Below are 27,431 nucleotides of genomic sequence, written 5' to 3' on the forward strand. Positions count from 1 at the left end.
CTGTTCAGAAATTTCAAGTCCGCACGAAACCACCTGCCGTAATGCGTGATGTTCTAAGCTAGCAAGATTCAGGTGTCTGAAAGCGCCATAGAAAGAGCTTGAACATGTGAAAGCACAGAGCATGAAGAGTGCAACCACTGGCACGTGTCTAACATAAGAGGAAAAAGCTGTCCACTGCCCTAGACGGAGTAGTTGCGAAACACGTTATCTGCGCGCTATTATCTTTTTTCTCCCACGCAATTCTGTACTAGAAGGGAAAGCATGCTAGGATTCACAGCAGAAGCTTTATACGACGAAACATATACCTGTGCTGATATCATAACGGCCATTATTTTATCTTGTTTTACGACAGCGGCAATTCATCTAAGTTGGTCGCTCTAGTGTCACGCTGCTTTCTTGCAAAATCTGGCGCATCCCCTATATATATGGTGGGAAACCGCCATTATACACTACCATACAAGCTTTACCTTTCAGTTTCTGTATTTCTGACCAGGCTTCAAGATAGTGCTTTATGATGAATTCGTCAACATATATTTTGATGCTTGTAGTGTTTTCGGCTTCCTTCGTATATGCAATGGGTAACTATAACGTTTGCTATTTTTATTTTTTTCCTTGATCGTTGCTTTACTCGCCAGTTGAGTCCAATAATTTGCGCCCTGAAGCTTTTAGCAAGTGTTTGTAGTATATTAATATAGCAATTCTTTTGGGAGTAATACGGGCTTTCTGCAAAGCCCTGTACCCGGCCAGCTTAGCAGAGAATCAGTTCTTCACTTTAGCGTTTTGAATTACAACTTATTTGGAACATAAATACACACATGTATTTCTTTCCACGAGACGTGGCAAAAGGAGACTCGTACGCCTCCTGACGAGGACTCAGCCTCGGGAATACACATCGGACAGCAGTGCAAAAATCTTCCTGTTCTCTATTCTTACAATTCGGAAAGTCTGAAATATAGACATATAATATGATGAATACAAAAACACTATGTATACAAGCCATCCGTTTTTAGAACCCATCGGTCAGTGCAATTGCAAAGAATGGTTCCAACTACCGCCATTTTAATTTTCATCGCCTATATATTCGCACTAACATAGGACAAAGTGATGTAAATTTTTATGCAATGTCGTTGTTATTCAGTGCTCTCAACCATTCTGTGCTACATCACAGAGCGTAATATTAGCGCTGGAGCTTTTTATAGTTTTAGACTGATCATCGTCACGCCAGAAAATCAAGGTTGGTGGCGGGTTTGTTAGAAAAGTTGCGTTCTAAGAACAACTGGCTGGGTTTCTTTTTATTTTCTCTTTGTGTTTTGCTTTTTTTTCGCAAGGCATGCATTACACAAAACCTGCTGTTTCAACCTACACGATTTCTCTGCTAAAATGGGCCGAGGCAAATTACTGCGACCATTCTGCGATGCTCACTTCAAATTACTGCGAGGCAAATTACTGCGACGCTCACTTCAGGCCACAGTTGAGAGTTGATAACTTGAATTTAGCGCCTTGCGCCTGATTACGTCATATAGAGTTACAGTTCCAAAAATGGTAATCTTACGGGCTAGGCGTGCTCTTGCGTGATGTGAAGCTACGTTTAAAACGACTATGACTTAATTGCTCCAGGTTTTACCTGGAAACAACATTTTCTAGACTTCCTAAATATCATCTATTGGCCTGACAGTAAACGGGCTGGTCATTTTATTTTGTACTTGTGGAAAGCAGTAATGATTATGGGACAAATCACTACGTCATGCCTAATATTCTATACCGATTTTATTTACGTGGTGGCCACTTTCCCCGAATATGCATTAGCGTTCCGTTTAGTTGTCTTTATTACAGGGTAACTTCCGCCATCTGAGCGAATCGTTTCCGTTTATACAGCCTTTTTCGCTGTATTCCACGGGATAATTTACAACTGGTATTTCTGGAGATCACTCTTCATGCCCACTTATAACCAATTCCATAAAAGAATTAAATATTGAGCGTAAAAATATTCCTTTGTGTTGTCATCACCGCCCATAATGGAAGCGCTTGCGAAATATCACTTCATATAGCAGCTCTGGACGCGCAAGCCGAGATATTTCGATCACTTTGGCTCCTTTAAACTCCCGCATAGTTTTTCATAGGGCATACTATAACTCGACTAAACTTTAAGTGGCATGCTTTCAATGGGGCCTTACGTTCTGCAAACCTGTGTTTCCCGTAGATACTAGTTAGAAGAGTTAGCAGTAATTTACACTCAAAGCAGACCCACGGAACCTTATGCTTCTTCCGACAACGAAAGTACCATCCACTTCAAAGGTCGCAGCACAACATAGGTCCAAACTCCGAACACTCAGTGGCAATGTTCACTCAGAGTGTGTTCAGAATTCTTTCAACTAGTAGGGTAAAGCAAGAGTAGAACTAAGGCGAAGGGTTAATCATACAAGCAAATGACGATACGTGTAGCAAATGTAGCTGCTGGAATGTGGTTTGTAGTGTTTGTGCAAGGGCCACCGCAATAACACAGCTTAGCTACCCATTAACAAGAAATGTTCCAGAAAGGAAAAAAAGCGCTACAAGCGGTGAACACAGCCATTTCTGTAGGTGACATTATGATAGGTTAAAAAACTTACATTTCATGCACGTTGTAAAGCGCCTATAGATGTAAGGAGAAATTTCGCTTGCTTTGGAAGGGGGGTTTTGCCAGGGAGGTAGGAGTGTGAGTTCTATAACTGGAGGGTGATCAACGCGTTCAGTGGTGATTCACCCCTGTTCAGTACCATGAGCTGAAAATACGTATCGCCAGAAGGTGATGCAAAAAATAGCAATACCTTCCCAAAGTTTGCGCAATTCTATAGGACGTTTTATTCAGCTACGAAAATATTATTTATTTATATCTACGAATAAGAGCTTCCGACTGTATCCCTGGCGGTTTCATCAACGCTCAGCCGAAACTTCTGGACATGAAGATTTGAAATTTCGAAAAAGCGTGTTGGTGTGACGTTTGGGTCTCATTATCGTACATTTTTGGAAAGTATGCCTTTCAGAGAGCACAAGTGGTTAAATTAAGTTTTCGCAAATTCCTGACTATCGCATAAGCAGTTAAAAAGCCTAACTGGTTTTGGCCCATTTCCGAAAACTAACAGCTGATACCAACATTTGACCAGCCTGCTAGACCTCAGGACCTGGAATTTGGAAAATGTATTTCTGTCATCGTCTACAAGCTAAATATCACTGGAATAATAAAACATATTACCCTCAAGAAGGTTCAAACGCTAAGGTGAATTCAGAGATTTTTTATTTTTTGATTGATTTGATTGATTGTGGGATTTAACGTGCCGACGCAACGCAGGCGATGAGGCGCGCCGTAGTGGAGGGCTCCGGATTAATTTTGACCACCTGGGGATCTTTATCGTGCGCCGAAATCTCGTACACACGGGCGTTTTTGCTTTTCGCCTCCATCAGAAAAGCGGCCGCCGCGGCCGGGAATCGAACCCGCGACCTCGTGCTCAGCAGCGCAACGCCTTAGCCACTGAGCCACCGCGGCGGGTGTTTTTTTTTTTTTTTTTTTTGCGCAGGCCCGCGTGTATATTAAGCGTTCTTCTTATATACGAAACATAACGTCTAAAACCTGTTTTAGATGGTATCTTATAACCAACCCCTAACGTGTGGTTTCTGCATTTTGGACAAAATGGAGTTTTCTTAGTTAAGGTGTATAGCTAATAAAGCTAACTCGTTTTTGGTCGCAAGAATTACCGAAACATGCGCACCGAACGGAGTTTATTCATTCCGCTGTCAATATACCCTCAAAGCTTAAACGCTGCTTCTTCAAATTGCAGCCTTAATGAACGAAAAATGGATAAAGTGCGTTATCAACACCTAGCGAAACATTCTCGGCAATGAAACTCAAAATTTCGATAGTACATTTCTATCATGGCTTACAAAATCAATAAAGCATGTTTATTAACAGCAACCATCGGGTAGAGACAGCACATAAATTGCTTTTTTCTTGGAATTATTTCTCTCCCTTGTACCATTTTACTCAAAAGTGGTTTTTGCTCTCGCATGTAGCAGTTACCCAAACTTACAAACTCTTTTCAAGATTCGCATGGAAACAAATTTAGGTAGGCGAATCTTGGTTCGGGGCCAAATTACGCGTTATCTAGGTATTACTCAATGCGGGGGACAAAATTTGATACTATCCACACGCACAACGATAATACCCCTATAATACCCCCTGTTATACCACGCTTGTTATAAAACGAACCGCACAAATTCCAATCGCTCGTAACTTTCACCTAAGCGTTATTGCGCGGTCCTGTACAGCGAATCCAAATCAACATCAAACTCCCTTAGCTAATGATTTTGTTTTACGTCGAGGGGCGCAGGCCCAAAGTTTCAGTAATGATGTTGGGAACGCACCTGCCTATAAAATGATAGGTTGTAAGTTGCTATTCAATGCAGATATTGAAGTGGGCGTAAAACAAATGCATTTGATTTCAATAACCTCAACTGGGCACGTGCGTTTACATATTCCAGTACTGTACTGACAGGTAAACCGAAATAAAACCGCCTTTTGTCTTCCTAAAACAGGAGCAGATATGCCAACATTGCCTGAGACACCCATGGCTGATCCTGGGAAATTGACAGGAACTACGGAGAATGAAGGTACGGCTAGCGGCTCTGAGACGACCGGTCCAGATGCTACTGGAAGTCCAGAAAATGTGGAAGATATCGACACGTCTACCACGAATGACGCCACCGCACCAGAAGTTAATGAAGCTAGAGGCAATGGAGATGCGGCCCTGACTGGAGATGATTCCTGCATTGAGGTTTCGCTTCCTGACGTGCTCGGAATCGGCAAGGTATCGTTATTTACCTTTACATAATTGAAGGTTGGAAAGCTAGTTATCTAAGCCTTCAGGTGTACATCGGGTGTCTTGTAATGACGTCCACGGTTAGCGTTAATGTCTCCATGTAGCGGTAATGCTGGCGTCGTGAGCAGCGTGTACCGCAAGCGAAAACTCAGCGTGAGCGAAAATCGGGCAGTGTCACCCTGCGGTGCCGACAAAACCCTCCGGAATGGTAATGCGGCTCCCCACCAGATGGTAAGCGATCAGAAGCGAAAAGTACTCACCACAGTTTTACGCTTCTAGTTCAGTGTACCACGGTGGCGGAACACACACAAAAAAGAAGGCGCCAGCCATACCAAGCGCTTTTTTACAGAGCGCCGCTGGTTGCGCACCGAACTGGTGCCTTGAATACTCCGACGGCTCCGGTATCGTGATGGCGGACGCGTGATTTACCGAGATCGCTCCTGCACCGATCTGCCCTGATTACTTCTCCCCCTTGTCGTAAGTGCTTCAAAGATGAGTCTACAGGGAAAAGACTCTTTGAGGTATATTTTAAAAAAAACGCCGGGCTATGTTATTCGCCTTTGCAACCTGTGTTGATCGACAACAGGGACAGATCAGCATTAAAAATTTACGTATGAAACGTTTTCAGACAAAAATTCTTATTACAGCTCAGCCAGTACACCGCATTAACATGCGTGGTGTATGGCTGAAAGCACACACAACAATTGTAATTCTTTTATGCCCTGACATATTTCAGGCGATTGAATTGAGGTGTGACTATGCAACACAAACCTTTTTTCCGGACATTCGCGCCCCACAAATTTTAACATAATAGCACGTAGTTGGCGCTTTAAAATTATTCACGTTGCACGTGTACTACTATGACGAAGGATCACCGAAAAATCGTCATGTTTTTGGGGTACGACTTAACGCTAAACAATCAAAATCACACTCGACATGAAGTGTGTTTAACGACAAAGCTCAGCCCGTTGCATTGAAGCATTTCCGCGGTACTTTATTTGTTTGAACTATGCAAATCTCATAAAACTTACTTTAGAGTGTGTTCCCAAGCTGTTTATTGGCCTCATGTCGAATTCTGGAAAAACTGATGCACCAGCTTCTTTCTGTAACCACCAAGGAAGTATGTACATTCATGAGCAAAACGAGCACATTACACCTTTGTTTCAATGCCTGCGCATAAGTACACGGCGGCACTTATTTAGTTTAGCGTATGGTGATATTCAAAGCACTTAGAACATGCAACCCAACATCATTCATTTTACTCATTGATGTGGAAAGAAAATACAAGCAAGGTTGAAGCGTATGACAAATACGTGGTTGTTAGGGTTCGCCTCCTACTCCAGGCGCATGACCCCCACCAAGCTTAGCCTTTTACCATAGAGGGAGACTGAATAAATCGGTCAAACTTCTGTTTCTGTTTGCAATGTGTACATTGGCTTAAATAAACACACTTTTTTATTGTTCATCCGGTCGATAGAGCAGTACCCAGTTTAAGTACCCTCAAACAAGAAAATAACATGCGGCATTCGCGATGGCCGTAACAATTACAGCAAATGAAGCGTACTCGAGATGCGACGTGATTGGACGATGTTCAAGTTTTTGTTTCCAGGCCACCCAACAATGTGTTTCGCATTCGACGTTATCGGTCGTTCGCCATTTTCGATATCTGAGGATAAGGCATAATGTGCTTCTGTCATATTGTAGGCTCTATAATGGGTCAGATCAGCCTTCCAGCCCGGCTTGGAATCGTAATGGCCACTAGCCGGTGCGTACGGAGTGGATGAACGCCATCCGCGTCGTCGGAAACGTTCAACAGCGAGTCGCTTTGCTACCACTTTTCAGAGCTTACCTGGCTCGTGCCTGTATCGTAATAGGCGTGTTCGCACCAGGCGACAGTCGGCTATTTCTCCACTGTGCCCGCAAGCAGTCCGTGCTTATGGCAACACCGCGCCAACGAGAACTCGCGCGTTAGTGTCAGTCTGCATGCGTTCTACGAAGTCGCCCAGGGAGCAGTGAAGGTTACAGCGCCAAATGGCCAGTCCAATATAGAAAACAATACCTGAATAGATAAAGTAACTCAAGAAAGAAAACTAGGTCAGCTCGGCTATTTAAACCTGCTCACTGCGACGCACTACATCACGGGCTTCAGACGGATCTGCCATAGCGCCACAGTTCCCGGACAGTAAATATGAAGTATATGTCGTATAGGCTCTTTATTTTTTATTTTAGTATTGGGAGCAGCTTAGATGAGTACTTTTTGAAAACCGCTTGTGCAGTTAGCTTACCCCTATTCCCCACAAATATTTATGAAAATGCCATTGCAAATGTGCGATCATGCTGCTGACCACTGTGCTAAGTCACCCTGCGCAAAGAAGTGCTTCGCGTACCTTGATTTTCCGCTTTACAATAAATGTTTTAGTTGATTTAAATTTCTTATTAGCTATAATAACTTCGCGGGCTCTTCTCCCGCCTTTAATCGGCCATCTACTTGAGTACTATTCGCACAAGCATTAGCAACTTACACATCCAGTGAAGCGAAGTCAGCGAAGCGTCGCATGTGCGCTCGAGTGGAGATACCCCGACTTGATGGAGTTTGCTAAGCTTGATAGTCTGCAAACTAGCAAACTAAAGCCACATACTTCCATGTACAAATGCTTTCGTGCCGTAGTTTTAACTGAGCGACCGAAACTCAATGACCCGCCGGCGGCCGGCCGACTGAGTGTGGGAGGGTCGGCGAGCCGCACCGTGGGAGCAGCCGCCGTCAAGGCAAACTGCAAAAATAAGTGGCGTGCGAAACGTCACAGCAAATCGGCAAGGCAGATGCAGCGAGGAGGACTCCACTTTTAAATGCAATTCTCTACTGCGTAAATTAGCGTAAATGCACTAAAAAGGATCGAAACGAGGCCTGGGGACTCTAGACTTCAATTTGCACACGTAATGTCACAACGTTTACAAATCTTTTCAGTGTCCTTTTGAGGCCCCATGCAGTCTACCTGCAGTCTGCCGTCAATATTTGGAAACAATTTATGTGTGAGGCAATGGTATCTGCATGTCGTCGTTGCATGCCCACGTTCTGTCCGATATTTAACATTTTTCTGAGGGCCTTCGACAAACGTGTTCAAAGCAGCCTGGTTCAGTCACGTTCTGTTAGGGTGTTGAGATGTATCGATAATCTCCTCGTAGTCGTTAACGATGTAACACAGTCTTGATTACAGAACCCCGCAGGTAATGTCACCCACACATTTAAAACCGCGTCCGAGGCCAGAAATTTATTTGCAAGCACCCCAGTAATATGAGAATTCGTTTCTTAGATTGGAAGATCGCGTCGCTAAGCACGTGCGTGTTTTGGGAATACCAGGCACGCTTGACGAAGCGGCTGATTTTGTACAACAGTGCGCATTCCAAATTCATATAAAGATGAGTAGCTCTGACGTGCCTATAGCAAGCACTAAATATAACTAGCAATCGCGCAGCGGCCAGCCATTTTAATAAATAAATATCAAGGCTGAGCGAGGCAAAGTTCTCGTCGGAAATCACGTCTAGCGTTTGTGATGTGTTTCTTTAAAAACTAAAAAGGCACATGTGAACAAAAACACTGGCTGGCGGTTTCGATACTCCATAAAGGGAAATGTGCGCGCAGTGCGAACTCCGTGATCTTCTCAGCGGCGGCGCATAGCTACCGCTTCAAGGGCGCGCACCTCTCTGTACTGGTGTGGACGGCGCTGAGCCTCCGTTCGGTAAAGCATTGAAGGACTCTGCCCAGAGTCCGTCAATGATTTCTGGTTCGGGCTAAGGTGACTCACTGCCAGCGCTGCCGTACAGTGTGGAGACACCCTTTGAACGGTCCCGTACCACGGCTACTGGGTCAATGGTCTCAACGCATAGTTGTTTTCGTTTTCTTCAAGAACCAGCAACGCTAAATAGACAAGATGGTTCAACTTTGCGAATAAACCGCGTTGCGGCAAAAATTTTAGCGCGACCTTGCTGCAGTGACTTGCTGCTGCGACGAGCGAGTGACGCATAATAGCGGCGCCGACGTACACGTGGCGTTATCTCCTTGCGGGTCGTGTCGTAGCAAACGTCTAGCCTGGACCCGCGCCATACCTCTTCCTTTTCTCACTTTCGCAATACTCTGCTCTTTCGCTTTCTCTTCGCTCTCTCATCGGTGTCCTCCGCGTTATCTCGGCCACAACGACGGGCGACGGCAAGGTACAACGCGTAATTACAGGTGCGGCCGCTTATAGTGGTCGTAAAGAGAAAATGGATTGTCCTTGCCTAATTTTGTCTGGTTGAACGACCTTTTACGAGGATAAAACCGAAATATTTTCTCAATTCATTGTTTTTAGGGTTTAGGAGATGCCTTTGAAATTCACATTTTAAGGCACATCACAAGCGACCATGCGTGCATCGTCGGTCAGCAGCGAACTACCAGTGACGTCACAATGAGAACCTCTGAGAGTTAAACACCCTTTGTGTATACTGTTCCGTACATCCTTTGTGTATACTGTTCTGTAAAGCTGCCAACCCGACATTTTAAAAATAATGCATCCTTTATTCGTCGCCATAAACAGTTTTCAACGGCCCTCAGTTAGTCAGGGAATATTCAGAAATGATGGAAGTAAGTTTTACTGAACGTGGAGTCTTAGCTATGCATCAAAAAAATTAGGTAAACGTGGCACCCGGTCCTGATTCTATTCTTAATTGTTTTAAAAAACTGTGCAGTCTCACTCGTGCCATTTCTAGTCTTCCTCTTCGAAAAATAAATGGCGCTTGGCTGTTTAGCTGACGATTGGAAAAGTGCCAACGTTGCCCCTATCTTCAAAGCCGGAGACAAAATGCGAACAAAAAATTACGGTCCGATCGCGCTAACTTGTCTATTATGTAAATCAATCGAACACATTATCTATACCAATTTAATCTCCCATCTTCAACATAATACCTTTTTTGCCCAATGCAACACGGTTTGAGAAAGAGGTTGTCCTGTGATACTCAACTACTTTTATTTTTAGATTTTCAAAAGCCTTTGATTCTGTATCACGCAATTTGTTATTGAGCAGTCTGCTATAAATATCCCTCCCTTTTTGCTGAAGTGGCTTGAAGCGCATCTTGTTGGTAAAAAAAGAGCGGGTTGTTCTCGAGGGAGTGAATTCATCTGAAGTCTATGTGTTATCAGGGGGTCCCCCAGGGATCTGTTCTGGTGCCCCTTCTTTTTTTTATATATATAAATGACATAAGCCAGCCAGTATCCAGTCGCATGCGTATATAGGCAGATGACTGCTGCATATATCCTGACGTCACCTCTGCTCGAGATTCTGCTCAACTACAAAGTGATCTAAATGCTGTGTTATCATGGTGCACCACATGGAAAATGACACTCAAATTTTCAAAATGTAATACCGTTCGCTTCACAAACAAAATAAACATTCAAAATACGAATTACTCTCTTGGAGGCAATCGTCTCGAAGGTTATCGAAATATAAGTACTTAGCCGTTTCTTTACTAGCAACCTTACCTGGAACGACCACATTGGGTATGTCGGTGCCAAAGGTAGCCGTGTGTTGAACTTCCTAAGACGTAACTTTAAACAGGCCCCACCTAAACTAAAGGAAACGCTCTATTTTTCTATTGTTCATTCAGTTTTAGAGTACGGTTGTGTAGCTTGATATCAAGAAACTAAGATATGTACTAATGCGCTAGAAAGAGTTCAGAAACGAGCAGCGCGATTTGTATCTGGTAACTATGATTTCATTAACCCCTCATCGCGCATTCGCAAAAATTTGGGTTGGCCTCTCCTGCAGGACAGACGCAAATTCTTAAAATAAATATATTTCATATATTTACATTGGTGCCACTGGTTTAAATAGAGACATTTACATTAGAGATCCCACTTATCTATACTCTAGCCTAGATCCCTCCCGCAAAGTTCGCGAATACCGATGTCGTATAAATACCTACCAAAACTCGTTCTTCCCGATAACCACACACGAATGGAACAACCTAAGAGAATGTACTGTCTCCACCCCGCAACCCTCATTTCAAAATGCTCCATCGCAATTTTAGTTGAAATGAAAGATGCCAATATCAGTTTGCACTTCTGTTTGTGTTTTATTTTGCCTTGATGGCCTTGTGTTCGCAAGAATGTGTACAACCTGTATAAGCTGAGCATGATTACTTGTTTTGTATTCCATCGGTATTCCTACCCTGTATCAAGTTTCAAGTTTTATGTCTTTTCTCCCCGATTGTAATGCCCAAATTTGGGCGCTTTAGGTACTCGAATAAATAAATTCTATATCGACGTGACCCGTGCCGCGACCACCTCAGTTGTCAGGCAAACATGCTTGTAGAACATATAAGGTCAATTGAGTGCAGAAGAGGAGTTACTGATGGTACTTCAGGTCCTAAGGAATCAAAATCGGCCAACGTTTTTTACCGTAAAGCATAACACAGAACTATGTAAAGCACTATACCCGGAGATTGAAGGAGGTAATCACCTCTTGAAGGAGGTGGTTACTAGAACATTGATTTGTGTGAAAATAGAACACTCAACCCAACCTCTTTCAGCGCCTTTGGGCTCGTGGCCGTAAGCCGGTACCGTTACTACGCACCTTTATTGTTAAAAAAATTTGCAGTGATCGAGCTCAAGATAAAATTTGCTGCATAGGCCTACGCTCACAGTAACCTATTTTGATGTGCTGATAGGCAATATTATTGGAGTACAACTATTTCTACCTGTTTTCAGTGCCTGGGAAACAATCTTGATTTGTGCCAAAATGAGAAGGTAAGTAAGCGTAAATTGTCATGCTTGTTTTCTTGTGAGTACAGTTTTAGGTATTAGCCTGCTCAGCAAGCGAGATCTAGCAGATCGGCTATTACCTCGTAGTTTACTATTACCAGCACCGGCGCTAGTTGCAGTAGAGCTGCCCTTGTAATTGCACCGTGCAAAGTAAGGCCAAAAACGAAGACCTGTCTGTTCTATTGACTTCGTACGTGTCGGTCGGCATCTTTTTAATTGCGCTAAAAATTTGTGGTAATGATAATTTTGTGGTTTTTATGCATTATATTTAGTCGCTATTTATTTTAACCCTCACTCTTGCCTTAGCTGCTCTGTAGGAGGCATCAAGATAGGTAAGAAAAGCGACCTTCTGTTGCGCATTGCATGGCGTCTAAAGCTCCACTTGGTGAATGATTTGTTGTCATTAAAACTCCCTTTAAAACATTTTCTTGCGCTTTACTTGCCCAAGAACTTCGGAATCAAACAGTCACGACTCTGCTGATGCCTAGATTGATCTCTTGTTAGTATTTATGTTATAATATTCCTATTGCAAAACACCATAAACAGTTGCTTCTTGTTTCTTTACTTTTCTTTAGACGCTGGTTCCAGGAGTCTTGTCACTGGTGAACGTAAGGCAGTTTCCTACCTGGCAATAATTTTTAACCTGCTATATCTTTTCCGGGACTTTGCGTATTTTACTTCCCTACGTTGCTATAAAGTGCAATTATCCTGCGTTCTTCGATTTTTGCACAGCTGGTTTGAAGTGTCCTCTTAATTAATACCTTCTCGCATTAGGTCGCCAGACCATTGATTACGCATTCTATCTGGGGTGTTTTGGTTATTTCGTTTTTAAAATGGAAAACTGTTCCAGTGCGCAACAAAGTACATCTAAAAATTTTACAGTGCTCTGCGGCTTGAAAAACATTTATTGCACAATAAACTACATGAGAACGTCAATAAATGTAAGACGCGACCCTAGTAATTCTCACGAACACCCACCTCCTGAAATAAATTTTTCAAGACAACATTTATTTCAAAAGCTTCGAATACCTTTTCTTTTCTCATCGAGACATATATTTATGTATGTTTAGAGCAAAACAACGCTAGAAAACGGGATATGGTTATTGAACTAAGAGACGAATGTTGAAAATTTTATAACGTGCAAGGCAGAATAGTGATATATACCAAATATTGACCATAAAGTAGTAAAAATGCGGCCGAGGTACAATACATTGTGTTTTGGTTGATATATTTATCATGATGTCTTCTCTCAACATATACACCAGCCCATTATAGCCTTCTACTCTGAGAAAAGGAATGAGGATATTGAAGTTCAGCGTGTGCCCAGGTACGCCAACGACATCTCAGGACAAGCCATGTAGTCACAAAAGATCCTATGGAAGTGAACATTGAATTTAGCAGTGAAACTCTGTATTGAGAGTATGGCGGATTTTCTGTCCTGTAAAAATAGCCTTTGCCTTATATGCCTTATGCCATATACAACTGTTTGGGATTGCCTAAGACAAGTGCTCCACGCATGCTCCCAGGATTCTTGGCCAACTGCATCAACCACTTTGTGTCTCATTTGAAGACGTCCATATTAAATTCAGCGACAAAAAAAAGAAGCCCTGGACTACGCCTACTGACCCGAACTACAATTTTTAGGGATTGGCAATCTAATAATGAAGACTCAACTCACCATGCGAGAAATACCGGGCTACACTAGTACAAACTGTTTCAACAATGATAACTTTTCCAGTTTTGAGACGTCTACAATGAGGTTAGCGACGACTACTGCCAGAGTTTCTTTATCTCGTTTAACGTAGCTAAAGTGTGCGTACAGAAAGCTCTCTACGTCAGTTTTCTTTGTGTGCGAGATTTCTTGACCACTGTCCCCCCTGTCTGACGTAATAACGAAGGCGGTGTTTGTGATGCTATATACAGCGGTCCTATACAGCTACTTCAAGCATATGCATGTATTTCGTCTATAAGCTATACAAGCTTATACTAAAAGCAGACAGTGTAAAATTTGTCTGATAATGAAGGTAGTAATTCTCATGGGCGTGTCAACGTGCAAACATGTTTCTAGGCGCACAGGAAAAATTAGGGTATCTTGTAGCTTCTTCGAGGTTAGTTTTCTGGACTTACATACACACTATTCACCGTTCAGTATATACAGTGCAAAAAGCAATCTTATTTAGCCAACATTTGGATCCAGTCAGTGTAGATGCAGCATTTACATGGCAGATGATAAACTACGGACAGCTCTGCAAGAAGTAAAATTTATGAACATGATTTGAAGTCATGGTCATGAATATTCATGTCCAGTAGTAGCACATGGATGTACTAATAAAATTTTTATGCTGTGGCAGCATCGTTTGTTCTGTGTTTATGAAGCTTTATTGTGCATAAACGAAAGTACAAAAGTAGCACCCTGTCTTATGTTCGCTTTAGACAGCAGTCATATGCGTATAATGTACAGAGCCCTATTACGAAGAAATGTGCTTCTAATCTTGGTTTTTGCTTTTTTCAGTGTACTGTAACTTCTCTCTTCAAAAATCTTTCTCCTCAAAACGCACTCGTGGTGGTGAAAGACATTCTCGTGGCCCTGATCAACAAGCTTATTCCTGGTGGTAGGTCTTCGGGAAACGATTTCTGCATTTATTATTTTAACCTGACACTTTTTCGTCAAACATAGTAGCAACTTCTAAAATCTCCCCGGTAACCCCTTGCGAACTGCAGAAAATATGTTTTAAGCACCTTTTTTACACTGCCGAGAGTAGGCTTGTGACAATTTGCATGTAGGTGACTGACAATTTATTTCTTTAAAAACTGAAACATCGGAATATTTCATGTGAACAACAAATCCTTCTAATACGGTATTCCCGTGCCTATGTCCTTCCGCTCGAGTTTAACTGTTAGTTTTGCTTTCTATCTGGCTTTCAGTACCAGTTATCAAACGTTGTTTGCAGCTTTCATCTACAATAGTTTGGATTCACACCGTTTACAGAGAAACCTTCATGCATTGTTAACTTTCGCAAAACAGTCAAACTCTTCATTGGTGTTAGCGAATATTTTTCATTACTTACTTAGCTCAGTTTGCACGTTTTCGCCGTAATTTCCATCTATACCTACGAAACCGCGCACGCGACTTCCTCATTCTAGGCTGTTCAGAGAAAGAAACAGAAAAAACTGACTGAAGCCACTAATCAAATCCTAGTCACAAGTCCACCATGTCAAAATATGTACGAAAGAAAAGCAACGACGGTCATTGTAAAACCAATATGTATATAAAAAAACGCAGAAAAATAATTCCGCCGAAGCTAAACGTAAATTAATTCCGGTATAAAGTGTAGTTTCTGATGTTGCAAGGCGAACGTGACTTATAATGATGTAGTAGATTCTAGACGTGAATCCACGGTACTTGCATACGCCCCCCCCCCCCCCTCTTTTTCGTCCTTTTCTCTCAGTACCTTTCAAAGAGACGCAGTGCCGATATGACAGCCTTGGTAGAACGGCCGATTTCCAAGCCTAAGCGGTTTTGCGATGTAGCCCAGAATGTATGTCTTCCGACTACGTTCATTGCGGTAAAAGCGTTGACGTCATGACGGCCACCAGAAAAAAATTCCACATTCCCCAATCGATCCTATACGCAGCCAGACCAGAAAACTACGGCGTGTTTGTTTTCTTGTAGGTGTGCTTATTAGAGAAAATTGGGGCTAAAGGATTGGCGGGCCACTTTTGATTTTAAATATCTCATCCTTGCCACACCGCGTAACCCTGCACAATCACAGCCCCATTTCCAGCGACGCTCTCACTCCCGCTGGCCCATTTTGGTATACCGTCAACCAGCCATACTCCTAATTCAAGTACCTTCATGTTTCTCGAAAACCAAAAAGCGAAGTTTACATAACGCACATTAGACTTCCCCATAGTTTGCCTATTACTTGACGGCCATTTATTGTAAGGTGCAATTTGTTGCCACCTCGCGTTCTTCCGAAAAAGCCAGAAGAACAAACCCTCTCCGTGAAACATGCATTTATGGCTTTACGTTGCATGTGGTGTTACTTTTCCAAAAGTCCCAATTAAGTGTTCTTATTTACCCTTATTGCGAGTAAAAAACGGAGAATAAAAGACAGACGATGTTGATATTCAGCCGGACGTATCCCGGGCAAACATACGGACCGTGCACATGACCTAGCTGTGAAGCCAGCACGGGTGGTGTGCGGCCAGTTGGAGTATTTTTCTGTTTATTTATTTATGTATGTAGCATAATAACATTTTTGGGGCATAATTTCATAGTCAAGCCACAACTGAAACGTTTTATTTGGGCAGTCAGCTTGATAACGGAACACGTCGTTTTGTTTACCCTAGATTGGAGGTCGAAACGCGAGTGTCGGTAGTTTTCTTATGCCACCATAACGGGGTCCCTTTCTTGCAGTGGCACGTTTGGTGGAAGCATCTCTGGCAAGAAGGAAACTCAGCGAGAATGTCACCATTGCAAATAATATATGTGAAGGCGAGATTAATATCAAGATCCCAAACAGCCTCGGCAAGGTAAATCAATGCCTTCACTGAAGTTTTCGCAGTGACCTTCACTTTACATAACGCATTTTTTTGTTTCTTTATATTGTCCTTGCGTTCGCTTTCATTTCAGTGCATCATTTCGAGTTTTGCGGTTGTAACAAAGCTCATCCTGTAATAGTGCAACGTGGAGCATGCCATAAAGCCAAACATCTGAAAAGAACAAGTCAGACTAACAGTTATCTATCCAGGACTGTGAATCAGCAGCATTACTAATACAAACGCACCCCAAAAAGAGGTGGTTGTTTTGAAGTCGTATTTCGCTTACCTGTTTGACCATAAGTACCCCTTCAACCTACGTAACCTCTGACTCCAACATATCTTTTCCCAGAAGTCCAACATTTAACCTAAGCTGTTAAGCTCATGCAGGGTTCCTACACTAACTGCCGTTGAAACAAGAACTGAATTGCTATCTGTAGACAGATATCACAGCTGAAGAGCGCTAATTGGCGCAGTAGTCAAGATTCTCAAAAACCTCCCTCTCATGTTCCAGTCGACAGAAAACGGATTGAAACGATTGATTGAAGGACAGAAGACGGATTGAAACGATCTACAGACACTGTGGGAAGTTCCCTAACGAGACTCGGCGAACAAACGCGCAGTGGCAAATCGCCATATTTGCGTCAACGTAGTATGTGCTCCTTCCTAGGTAGTCGAAATAAATCTTCAATCCGGGGACGTAGCCGGCTAGATTATGGCGGGGTGATCAACTGAAAGGTGGCCGAACTTGCAGGCAAATTTCGTTCCATGAGCGGTTAAAATAACAAATATTTGTACACTTCGGAGAACAGCGAGTTTTACATCACGAGAATCCCAACACAATGGTCCCCCAATCAGATCAGGAAGTGATTCCTTCCATTGCGAGTACTACGAGTACAGCTAATACTGTCTGCATCTGCCAGGGTGTAGTTGTTCTTGTGCTACGGGCAGCTGTTACGTTGTATTCGAGCGCGCTTTTCATAATAGCCTTACATTTGAACTGGTGTTCGCAACCAATCTTTCCGGCTAAAGAGCGTTTTCGTAAATAGTTATCTGGATGGCCACAGTGGCGCACTAACTTCAAGGTCTGACGGATTGCCAGAACCACAGGTAGAAGGGACGCCGTATACAGCGGAACGCTGTGCGCGCAGTGAGGCCAAAGAAGCGTGAGAGAGCTGAACTAGTCCGTTAACGGTCGGGCAGTACGCTGTAATAGCAGATACAAAAAGTGCCACGAATGGCCAGTAGGTCATTGAAAAGTAAAGATAGAGACTGGTGTCGCCGAATAGTAGTTATGTTTCAAGGCAACTCTTTAGGACACCTGAATTCCAAAGGTCTCAGTTGGGAGCCTAAATGTGCTAAAATACCGAACGAAACGTGCCGTGATGCAAAAAATATTAGCAGTGGCTTAGCTCGGCTATGCCAGGATACACGTAGCGTGAGCTAAGGTTCAGCTGGTTATTTTTAGCTTTCCTGGTTGTCTGGGATTAGCTTGACTATCATGCTTACTGCTGCTTCAATGACACACACACGGTGTACGCATTATGTGACACATGTATATTTATCAAGCGGCTCCGGCGCAGCATCACCAATCGCACCAGAGCTAGGCTCGGTTCATAGGCGCACGCCGGTGTTGCTGTGACGCACAAGCCATCCGTTCCACACCTGGCCACCCCTCGCATGATCATCGAGTGTACCGGGCCGCGACGTACGAAACGAAGGTCGGTGAAGACGCTGGGCGCGTGGGGTTTGTGAGAGGCACCGGGCAGCGAGCAACGTTCTGTGCGCCGTGCGATGTCACTGCTTCTCGCGCATGAGCAGCACGGCTCTCCAGGAGCCACGCGAAACTGCTCTACCTCGGCCACTGTAGCACACGCTACAAAAACAGTTTCCATGGCTGTCATACGAGACAACCGCGCATCCAGGCGTGCCATTCATTTGGCCCGGCCGCATAAAACGCAATTACCAGACGTTGTGTACCGGGTTTTCCATTATGAACGCGGCCACTAAGGGTGTCTAAGGCGGTGCCCGAAAACGTCGCTGGGACGGCTGGGCGTTGGTACACATTGCCAGTGCGGCAAATTACAAGTGCTGGAAATTGGAGACGCGCTTCCTGGAGCTCCATCGTTCGATTTTCTTCCGAGGCAACATCATTTCGGCGTCGGCTTTTGGCACACAGAATAAGAGGCTAAAATTAACTTGAGCAGGCTTGTTCAAGCAAAAAACTGAAGAGATGACGCGTGAAAGTGTGTCAGCGGCACATTTGTTACGTCCTTGTACATCCCGCCGTATATTCAGTTTTAATTCTTCAAAAAAGGACTTATTCGTTTTCACGGGGTAAGAACGTGATGGAGTCTGATTAAAATAAAAATGTGGGATAAATAATTTGCCATCCTCCATAAACACATCGTTCTTCCCGGAAGTCTGTAAAGTTGCGCACTGCAATGACCGTCACGCACGTGTCTTTCTAAAAAGCAGTTACGTCTCCCCATTGGGGCCACTGTGATTCCGATGCAACAAAGTGAGGTGTCCCCATTAATTGCTTTATCAAGCGAAAATGTATACAGTGCAGTGGTGAAAAATAAAATCCCAACGACACCTTAGCTCTTCTTATTGGTTCTGATTACCAAAAGCATTAACGATCTAGTTCAACGCCCGAGTCGCCTTGTTTCACCTGGCGTTGTCGAAGGGCTTTGAAATCTTGCGGCAGTAGACGCTCCGCTGGGCGATCTCCCTTACAACTTCCGAAAGACTTCAGTGTGTCTCCTACGCACTGAGACGCTTCACGTTCATGGCACCGTGCACGAAAGAGCTGTCCACAGTGTTGAATTTTGCTGCGTGTTCTTCTCCTGCCTTCATCTGCGGAATAATGGCAGGGACAACAACCTCTCGCTGTTGTGGTGATGAGTAACGCCTCGTGAAATGCCGTTTTTTTAGGAACGCTAATGCCAGGCTCCAGATTTCTCTCTCAAGCTCGCACGCCTCGTGATACAGAATGTATCCGAAGAAGCCGTTTTTGTGTTAGAGACGACGCACGCAGCTTTTTTTCGCTCGACAGACCAATTATGATTTTGCCCTAAGTAATTAATTTTCTGTACTATACGCTTGAGACAATGGTAATAATTCGACGTGTACCTTAATTTTGACCTCGTTACTTGCTTTTCCCTCAACGAATTGCCACAGCATGGGCTATACGTTAACGTAGCGGTTTCCTTAAAAAGACGACTGGCTGCTTTCTACGTCCCCGAGCAAAATTTTACTTTGTGTTACAGATGGTCAAAACACATACATCTAGCTATCACCCTATTGGAAACCGGGCTAGTTACTATGGTCATGCACAGGATTTCAAACTTCTCATTTATTTGCTCAAAATTTCTTTAATCCAATCTAGCACGCTGTGTCAACCGTAGTAACAACAAAACTTTTTAAGAGCGGTGTTTCGTACAACTTCGTACAACAAACGTACAAAAGGACTTCGTACAACAAAGAATTTTAACCTAAGCAATTCTGTGCACTCTGGGACAGAACTTCAAAGGGGATCCGCATGCGGACTGGCGCAACATTCCCCTCCAGGTAATACTAACAAAAAAACTGTGGTTGGTTCCTCTGTCATGGGAATAGGTAAAACACGAAAGTGAAATGTGCAGCGAAATCTGCAGCTGAGCATGATTTACGGGTCGGCGGATGTCGGGTGGGTGTGCTTGGCGAGCGACGTCTTGCTGGCGGGTGGATTCGGCAAAGGTGTACTAGCGTCGTTTTCGTGACGGATATGACGTCAGCGAAATCTTGGTGTATTCAAGCACAAACACTTTCGTGTTAAAATATAAAAGCAAAACGAACAAACCTAATTATTACGTACTCTTTAGTACTAAAGGTTGCTTCCCCGCAAGAAGCACCTGTGTGCAGTGGTGCCCCTTTAAAGGACGGTTGCTTCTTTGTAATGGCGTCACTTCTGTGACGGATATGACATCACCGAAATCTTGGTGTATAAGAGAGTAAAACTTTCGTGTTAAAAAGGTATCCGGGAGGTGATTGAAAATATTCCCCACATCGACTACCCTGCAGCATAAACAAAAAACAGCACTCGAAGCTGTATTGCAAGCTTTGTTAGTCCTGGTGTTTAGCAGAAGCTTTACTCACCAAAATATGTGCTGCTTCTCACCAAAATATGTCTGCAGCAAGATATTTTGTAACCACACCATGTTTTAGTAAATCCGTGGACAGATATTAGTTAACTTCTTAGCAAAAGAGTAACACATTATATTGCCAAAGCGAGCAGCATGCACGTAATTTTTGCAGTTTACAAGGGGTCTTGCAGGGTTTGCAAGTAAACCATGCTGTTATTTTATTCTAAAGATCTCTTTTTCTTTCAGTGCCTAGACAATACCCTTCTCTTTTGCGAGAAAGGCAAACTCATTGATGTAAGTCTCGTGATTTCTTGTTTTGAAAATAAAAATTCCGGGTTCTGGCCTCTGCTTAGCCAACTGTAATTCATACCCTCAGAAGCTGAATATTCCCATTCGGTGAACGCCAAGGCTCGTTATTTAGTAATAAATTTGTGGAAATTTGTCCCCAATATTAGTACGAAAGATTGTGTTGCGAAGAACAAAATCCTGCAGGGTAATTCTTTCTTTACGTTACGTTCCTCGCTGAAATAAACGTCACACACAAATGGTCCGTATTAGGCCCTACCAAGGTGCATCATCATGGTTCAAACAAAATTTTAGTTTACTTGGACAGCATTTTATATCCTTGGGACGCCCGGAGACATTGACCCGTATGACACATATTAAAGTTCTTTGATCAGCATGAGGCAGCCGAAAGCAGTTTTCTATGAACCTTCTTCAGCATTGTTTCGGTGTTACAATTATCTTCCTAGTTAATTCCTCTCAGATCATTGAAAACTGTACCACAAGAAGAGCCTGGCTTTACGGCAATGCATAAATAATCCAAGAATACCCCACAAATAGCGAGAGGTAAAGTGGAAGTCAACTGAAAGGCTTTGGCGTCATTAGAAATTTTGAAGCGTTTTTTCCCAATTTGCTTCTAGTGTGGCAGCCTAACATAGCTACGACTTCAATGTCGCTTGCATTTTTGCTCTTTCTTGTCAATTGTAACGTCGCAATATTATCTTTGCAGTTTCTTTCTACAGGTCAATTGAGTTTATTTCACTTCTTTGTAACAACCACGTAGAGAAACAAACGTAGTATGTGCCTTACCTCACAAAAACTAAGCTTTTCTTAACTCCACACAAGTTTAATAGTTGCCTCTAGTTCTGCAAGTGGATCTGCTGATTTTATCAGCTATATGTTTGACGGCCGGTACATGTTCGTTAGTAGAACGGTACTGTCACGTTTACGGGTGATTGTTGCCTTAAAAAAGTTGAGCCCTATAAAGAACATCTGGATCTCTTCGTTTCATTCTTTGTTCACATACGCCGAGTAAACATAGTTTGTCTCATTGGTCGTTTGTATCAGTGCCACTCATAGAGTATCGTAATATCAATTCCAGATGTCGCTTCTGGAATCACTTGGTAGAGCTGTTGGCGTAAGTATATATATTTGTATTTTTTGTTTTCCCTAATTAGGAAAATCATTAAGGCTCAGACAGGACTTCATGCTAAAACCCTCAGAGCACAACTGGTATCGCAGAAAAACGTTGCTTAAATTGCATGCACACGTCCGGGAAAAGTAGCAGACGTAATGCTTTTCTTAATTAAACAGCAGCTACTTCTTCATTCCGCGAAAATATAGCAGGGGGTGGGGGAATGCGCTGCGTTCTCACGCATTCAATCAGCGTACGCTACTCTGGTGTGCTATTTATTTTAGTTTATTTTGTGATTTATTTATTATTTATTCATTATTTTACTTACTTTTTTGTTTTTATTTTTTATTTATTTTTTATTTATTTATTTATTTATTTATTTATTTATTTATTTATTTATTTATTTATTTATTTATTTATTTACTCCAGCCCAAGAAGGCTATCGCATCAGTTGATCAGGTACAATGCATAACATTTGTGACCAAAAGGAGCGTTTTTATGTTTGTTCTTGCATTTGGAGCCTAGTCAAATCGGTGTTCAGCAAACGCCTTAGCAAAATATTTGCGATGTCTTCGATTGACTTCGCCATCAAAAAATGGTTCTGATCGTACATTCTTCTTTCCTTGCTGCCAGTGTATTGTCAAGGATCTCTTCACCACCCTCCCGCACGAGACACTCAAGAAGCTGCTGTGCGACGTGGTAAAGCTTGTTGCGGACCTTCTGGGAAGAACTGTGAAGACTGCCGTCTCTACTATTTGTGAGTATGCACCGTTACCTTTAGGTTAAAACTGAGAACCGCCCACAGTGTGGAATATTCTATTTTGTTGAACGGGCGTTGCCAAACACTAGTCTGTAAATTTATGTGACCATTTGCAACTTCATACAACAATCACACAAAGCTTTATTGTGATACCTAGTTCAATTTAACGTAACTCTTCTTTAGCAAAACTACAACGCAACGGGTACAAGAACAAAAAATATGCCTGTGCAACTTTTTGAATATACACAGTGGGCTTCTCCTGCTACCACACTACACTACATTTATTCTTGTCGCAACCTTGCAATAGAATAACGCGCCGTTGTTATCACTACTGCGGGCAATCTCTCCGACTGCGGAGAGATTGCCCACGACGGGTTCAAGCGAGCCAATCCGTATGGGCAGGACGGATTTTCCGCGCGTACACCAGTCATTCCGAAGGGAAGCGCTAACTTTCGTGCTACAGGGGTTTATTAAGTCGACAATCAGTATACAAACACAACACAGCACTGTGCGCCTAGCCCCTCGGGTAAACACCCGTCAGCGTCTGCACAGCCCGGCCTCCGGTGGTAGTTCGTTTCCGTGAGCGTATGCCGACGCGACGCTCGCAGAGGTAACAGAAGAGGGGATCACAGTGTCCGCTATACATTGCAAGCCTCAGGAATTGACCGGGCAGCATCGGCAATCATCCGCCGACCTTAATGTCGCAAGCCGTCACAGCGCTCACGCGGGTCAACCCGACAAAGGACGAGAAGACTGAAGATCCGACGGACATTCTAGACAACGAACTGTAACACAATCACGGCGTAGGCAAATCAACACGCTGGGTGGTGTGTCGTACGCAAGTAGGGAACAACGGCCAATTTAACAAGAACCAAGGGACCTGAATGCATGACGTACTGAGTTATGCGCCCCCCGATGGTCGGCCTCGATCGTTAGCGCGCACTCCCCTTCCTCCATATCTCTCTCTCTCTCTCTCTCTCTCTCTCTCTCCGAGTCCGCCCGTAGGGAAAGGAGGGAGGCAAGCGAGGATCACCCTCGCCCCACTAAGAAGGAGAGTGTCGCCAGCTCCTACGCTCCTTGGGTGTGGAGGGCTTTGCTCCTCCATAACACCACAAACCAACGAAATGTGGTTTTCTTTTGCGACAGAATTTAGTAAACAATAATTTATTCCAGCCGTGCAATTGTTGCCTTTCTGAACTGCTACGTGCTGCCATGCCTTCGCTAAAATGATTACTTTGAAGCTCAACAGTTTTTAATATAAAACTTGACATGCCTCGCGTCTTACCCGAAATTATTCATTTCATCAAAACTGATTATAATAGAAGAACCAAAGACAAAGTAAACATAATGGCTAACAAAGGTTTATTTTGCAATTTTTTTTCAGTGCATTAGTGCCACGCGCTGCTTTCTCCTCTGACATCACGAGACGGAGAATTTAAAATAAAATTTTAACAGAGCTGTATAGCATGACATGTTAGAGCTGCCTTCTGCCTGAGAATTATGTTCGAGAACGCACAATAGCTTGCCCGCATAATTTTAGAGTTATTAGAAACCAAAGCATTGTAATTGCCGAATCTGAGGTACATAAAGAACAGTCCAATTGTTAGAATGGCTACAACTATTTCAATGAGACTGAAGTAGGCGCAGCAATACCGATAAACATAAATGCAGTCCAGTCTTGGAAAAAGACACGATGAGGAATCAGCGGCTCGGAACAGACGTTCTATGGAGAGGCTGTGTGAGTTAAGTTCTTTTGCTGTTCTTAAAGCGTTCTTGTCACATAAAAGTGAGGCTAAAGTTTTAAAGTGCTCGCTGACGGCCGGTATCGCGTACAACGCTGCTAGATGCCTGGAAGCTGCTGTAAACCGAGTATTCTTGGCAAGCGCCAATTAACAAAACTGCACGATGCGTTATTATAACAAAGCTACCTCTTTAGTTAAATTTTCGACGGGATAAGAGGGGCATTACGCCGGCTCTTAATTTTCTCCCGGGCCAGTTACACAGCTGACTACTTGGCTTATGCTGTCCAAAGTGTTGAATGGGTGCTCACGAATTTGGTACCTGGACACGAATGCAACTCACCCGGACCCACACTTTACAAGCGGACACCACCTCCTTCCCACCCACGAGTCTCCGAGCCATTGCCGACACCCCTTAGTCTTGAATGTCATGATAGCGTGTCAATAAATGCATAAGGACTAAAACCATATAGAAATTGCTCCCTAAGCCCCAACCCCGTCCAGCCGGCCGACAAAGCAACTACGCACTTTTTCAGGGTCCACACCACGCAATGATGTGAACCATCCACACAAAGAACTTGCACTTCGGATTGCCTTGCTTCTATTCAGTGGCGCTACGCCACCCGAAATGTGTGCTGTCTACAACAAGCCTGCTGCGTGCTTATAAGAATACTTGATGACAGAGGCCTGCTAGCTCATGCTGACCAAGACTGCCGCATTTTTCTTCTCTCCTTTGGCTTTACGTGTTTTAAGAGCGGAAATGTTTATCGCCGAGGCTCATAATTCATGAACGAGACGTTTATATAGGCAAAGGTTTAAAATATTAAATCTCGTGGCAGTTTCAGTATTGGTGACCAAAGAAATGGACGTATTTTAGGCAAGGCATCAATTCCTGCTGGCTTTTCTTCGTAATTATCAGGTTAAATACTTTTTATTAAAAAATACAAGGTTGCTCAATTTTGCCGATAGCAACTAAAAAAATACGCCATGAAAAAATATTGTGACCTCAAAATACCAAACGCGCAGGCTGCACCACCTGGTAGCAGTGTTCCAAGTTCAAAAGTAACAAGAGGATCCAGCAGACAGATCGAGCAGTGGAACACGGCCCTTTTGGATTGGCGCGAACGGGAATCGATCGGCTGGCTGTGACAAGTTCTATGATGCTTAGCCTTGCGATTACCAAGCGCCAGGCAGCATCGCTGTTTACATCAGCGTTCGCGACGTCGTCAGTGAAGCTGGGCTAATTTTTTGCATTTTCAGCTATTTTTACCTGTCGTTCTCCTTACGGTCCGGTTTAAGTGCCTCTCTATCGTTTTTCTTCAGTCCTAGGTGCGATACCCACCCTCACCTCAGTTGCAGTCTACAACGGATTCCGTTACATCTTCCTTGTTCCAAAACAGGCCAGTACTAGTAGTAGCAGGAGTACTAGTTCTGGTATTTGCACTATGCTAGTAATAGTAGGGGTAGCAGTACCAGAAGCAGTCGCACTTGTTGTGGTTGCAGTAGTGAAACATGTGACGATACCTCACCAGTGACAGCCGACAATATTTCGCACATAGCGGTTGTCAAGACACTCAAATCTCTGTGCCTTTGGCCGGATCATTACGCAACCACTGCGTCATTAAGATATAAGCTGCATTTATGTCAACCGTTGGACGAAAGCCTCTCCAGGTAGGGGAAGTTCCAAGTAGGTAAACTAGAATGACCCAGTCTTTTCCGATGCCGGTGTGTTGTTCGTCACCGAGTGCGTACCTTGTGGGGTTTCACCTGCCTGTTTCAGCCTCATCGGCAATGAAGTAATTTTACGTCCTGAGCCAATCATCACTTCAAACCTACTGGATATGTGAAGCTCAATTACTGCTGGCTTTTCTTCTTGCCTCAGTCTGATGGGGTATTCCTCTCCCGGTAATAAAACATTAGCGAAACAGAATACATTCTGACGCTTAACACAAAAACGTGTTTTGATAGAACTTGAGTTTCTGCATAGCCCTACACTCCTCTCGTCTGCAAAAGAGAAATATTTGCCACCGCTTTACCCACGGTACACAAAAGACCAGTAGGTTCGGAGATAACATCACCAAGTGCACCCTCTAAAACTCCACTGTCTAAATGTTGTGCTGCGTGTACCAAATTCCCCAATTCGAGAACGATAGCACATAGAACGGAATTAAACGCTGCCTGTGCATGCATTCACGACGACCTTGTCAATGACAAGACATATCTTGTTGGTTACTGCAACTCACTCAGTAAGAATAACCAATCCGGTATTTCGTGACCACCTTATTTCTGCCCCCTGACCACAGAGGAAATTCGGGTATGTTGCCCTGCCGAAGATGTCAACACAGTTATTCCAAATAATGCGCTCAATTTTATCAGATTCTCCTCGAGATAGTAAAACAACGGTCCACAGCGCGCCCGCTTCCTTTGAAAGCAGTTACAAGAATTTGAGGAAAGCCTAAATGGTTCCGAGAAATGTTTCACAAACCCTTCCACAACAACTACACAGTGAACGGGCGAACGCGGTTTTAGGTTCCCGCTGACATCTTCAAAGCAAACGTAAGTGCGCGTCACGTCTTAAGAGCGCTAGCACCGAGGTTTTCGAAGTTAGGTTCCGTGCACGACGTACATAACCTTTTACCATTTTGCGCCGTCTCCCCTCTTACCATTAGCTGATTTGACACTGGCATCCCCTCCATCAGCGCCGAAAATACTTACGGCACTGCTATCCTGGGGCTCAAAAAATGGGCATCATAAACCACGGCACTGATTTCCAGAAATAGCACTTGCAGATGGCATGGCCATCTACTCCACCAAATATACAAGCAAAACATGGATGTTTCTTTAAGCTAACTATCCTGAAAGTAGATACATTTTTTTGTCTCGCTTAATGCTATTACTATGGCGCGCGCTTCATACCATATTTCTTTTTTTCAGGTTAGACAACAATGCGATTCGGTGCTCCTGAAGAATTCTCCTCAAGCAACCGAATGCTTTGTGCCCGGATTCAGCAAATAAAGTTGCCAGCTACAATATTTGCGTGTCAGTGCACCCCTTCATGCATCTTATGATTTTCGACCAGTGGAATTGAAATCGAGCCTGTTTAACCACAGCATATTGTCACGTAGCCAAGGACGAAGCAGTTGTTTGGAAAAGAAACAAGTTTATTGGAGCGAACTTGTGCTCCCCTAACAACTGAAAAG

The 27,431-nt window shown here is 43.5% G+C and overlaps 1 protein-coding gene across 2 annotated transcripts; it reads left to right on the forward strand.

The window, feature by feature from the left end:
* Positions 1–437: 437 nt before the first annotated feature.
* Positions 438–27,263, forward strand: LOC144139585 (uncharacterized). Of its 2 annotated transcripts, none has more exons than XM_077671889.1 (10): positions 438–578; positions 4,576–4,841; positions 11,593–11,631; positions 12,222–12,254; positions 14,159–14,258; positions 16,067–16,182; positions 20,562–20,609; positions 21,700–21,735; positions 22,366–22,489; positions 27,166–27,263. In XM_077671889.1, exons 1-10 carry the CDS (start codon positions 512–514, stop codon positions 27,168–27,170), a joined length of 834 nt encoding a protein of 277 aa, XP_077528015.1. In that variant the 5' UTR covers positions 438–511; the 3' UTR covers positions 27,171–27,263. The 2 variants fall into 2 exon arrangements, with proteins under 2 accessions (XP_077528015.1, XP_077528014.1); XM_077671888.1 differs by having other exon boundaries at positions 439–578; positions 4,570–4,841.
* Positions 27,264–27,431: the final 168 nt, after the last annotated feature.

Source organism: Haemaphysalis longicornis, unplaced genomic scaffold (assembly GCF_048455015.1).
Source record: "Haemaphysalis longicornis isolate Haplotype H1 unplaced genomic scaffold, Haemaphysalis longicornis Haplotype H1 scaffold_5, whole genome shotgun sequence".
Lineage (NCBI taxonomy): Eukaryota > Metazoa > Arthropoda > Arachnida > Ixodida > Ixodidae > Haemaphysalis > Haemaphysalis longicornis.

What these genes read in the sequence shown, in the direction of transcription:
- LOC144139585 (XM_077671888.1), top strand. Translation starts at nt 512, where the DNA reads ATGATGAATTCGTCAACATATATTTTGATGCTTGTAGTGTTTTCGGCT. An exon ending in GAGTCTTGTCACTGGTGAAC is followed by an intron (nt 12,255 to 14,158) that starts GTAAGGCAGTTT and finishes TGCTTTTTTCAG; the next exon opens with TGTACTGTAACTTCTCTCTT. An exon ending in AGAAAGGCAAACTCATTGAT is followed by an intron (nt 20,610 to 21,699) that starts GTAAGTCTCGTG and finishes TATCAATTCCAG; the next exon opens with ATGTCGCTTCTGGAATCACT.